The sequence below is a fragment of the Anneissia japonica genome, unplaced genomic scaffold (assembly GCF_011630105.1).
Source record: "Anneissia japonica isolate Jap-2015-1 unplaced genomic scaffold, ASM1163010v1 scaffold125184_len2120_cov201, whole genome shotgun sequence".
Lineage (NCBI taxonomy): Eukaryota > Metazoa > Echinodermata > Crinoidea > Comatulida > Comatulidae > Anneissia > Anneissia japonica.
Window position 1 is genome coordinate 1 of NW_022745447.1, and position 2120 is coordinate 2120.

The following is a 2120-nucleotide window of genomic DNA, read 5'->3' on the forward strand; positions in this document are numbered from 1 at the left end:
GATTTAAAGGCTTCCAATTCCTGAATCATTGGCTTAAGTCTTAAGAGATACGTCATTATTTTCTGATGACAAAAAACAACTGCCTACGCATAATGATCATAACGATACTATACTCTATCTATAATATGCATAATGTGTATATTTTTGTGTTGCCTATATCGACCGATTATATTAAGATGACATACACATTCTCATTTGCCATTTTCTTTAGTAAGTATAATGCTCTTTATTAGAAACAATAACAAGAACAAAATAAGTACAGTGCAGGTATAAACCTAAAACAATCCACTTAGGACATGATTGATAACTAATCTTGATAAATAGTTCAATTTTTTATGCAATCGAATTGCAGACATTCAACATCGCCGGTGCCGTGATCCGTATCTTCAATCTAGTATGTATGATGATTCTCATCAGCCACTGGAACGGCTGTCTGCAGTTTCTGGTTCCAAAGCTTCAAGGTTTTCCTGCCAAATCATGGGTTGCTATCAACAATCTTAAAGTATGTGTTAGCATAATGTGACTTGTTTCCAAGCAAACTTCGGTTTCGAAAAAACAATGAACCATTTAGCTGAACCTCGTCCCTTGATATTGCGGTTAAGATCCCATAAAAGTATGTGCCGGGTTGTGTTCAAGAAAAACACTTTTGGGACATGCGCGTATTTTGCTTAATAAATAACACATTCTGATTTATCTTCTTTTAAGTTTGATTGAAAATCCTGAAAGATCCAATGATCATCCCTTCAACACAGTTTTGCAAAACTCTGGGTTTTAGGCTATGCCTACCGTACTGATGGTAAACATTAATTCTTTCATTCCACAGAACGCTCCGTGGAGTGAACAATATACATGGTCCTTATTCAAAGCAATGTCGCACATGTTGTGCATCGGATATGGCAGGTTTCCTCCTCAAAGTATCTCCGACTTGTGGTTAACGATGATCAGCATGATATCTGGCGCTACGTGCTTTGCTCTGTTCATTGGTCATGCTACAACCATCATTCAATCTATGGATTCATCGAGCCGCATGTACAGAGAAAAGGTAAACTTTATGATAAATGTGATAGTTTCGGGCAACACATTCATCCGGCATTTGTGTAGTGTGTGTATTTTTAGTAATAGGCTTTTCTGTGGAAGGTTCATGAAATTTAAGCGTTAATAATAAAAATGTATTTGATCATACACTGTTATAACAGTAGCACACGTCAAATGGCGGTGCGTTCAAAAGAAACAAAAAAAATCAAATTAGCTAGACAATCCAATTGGATAATTAATACAAGATATTAAGAAATTGATCAAAATTGAATAAGGTAAAAGCAATTAGACACGTAATTTTAAGTAAAGCAACGAGTAGATCAACTTATTAAAGGAAATACCGTATTTATTCGAATAAACGTTCCGCTTTGAAAAACGCCCTGGTGCGTTTCTTTTTTCCTCGAATAAACGTCCCCTAAATGACTGTAAGCAAAACTAATGAAAGCACTACGACTCTCAACACATTCTATTAAGTAATGTTCTACTCCAGTAGATTTACATTTATTCTAACCTGGTTAGGATCAGTACCGGTAAGTCTTTATGATCATGCGATAACACATTTTGGCAGTAATTATGTGTTGTAGTTTCACATTTACAGTAAATGGGGCTTTATTTGAGTATTTATTATACGTATCCATTTTACACAAAAAAATAAACACCTCCATTGAATAAACGCCTCCCTCGAACAAAGGCCCTCTCAAAAACCCTTCTCAACAGTAAACGCCCCGGAGTGTTTATTCAAAATAAATACGATAAATGAAATTCATTACCCATTAAAAAAAAAAGCCCAAATTAACTTATTATATCAAAATAAACAAAATACCTTACATTAAATACAACATTACAAACAGTATAAAACAATTTAATTAATTGCACATTGTAACACCTTGTTTCCAAGGTCAAGCAGCTGGAGGAATACATGATCAATCGCAAACTACCAAAGGATTTAAGAGACAAGATAACTGACTATTATGAGTACCGTTATCATGGTAAAATGTTCGATGAAGAAGTTATATTCAGTGAAGTTTCACGAGTTTTAAAAGAGGTAAAATATATTTATTATTATCGGTATCTTGGCTATTCAC

General features: G+C 34.4%; 1 protein-coding gene across 1 annotated transcript; it reads left to right on the forward strand.

Moving 5' to 3' along the window:
- Positions 1–352: 352 nt before the first annotated feature.
- LOC117119948 (potassium/sodium hyperpolarization-activated cyclic nucleotide-gated channel 2-like) lies at positions 353–2080 on the forward strand (the record flags this gene model as incomplete). Its single annotated transcript, XM_033264924.1, has 3 exons — positions 353–502; positions 824–1042; positions 1934–2080. Coding segments are annotated over 3 exons (516 nt in total), but the record flags the coding sequence as incomplete, so codon positions are not given.
- Between the last annotated feature and the right edge of the window lie 40 nt (positions 2081–2120).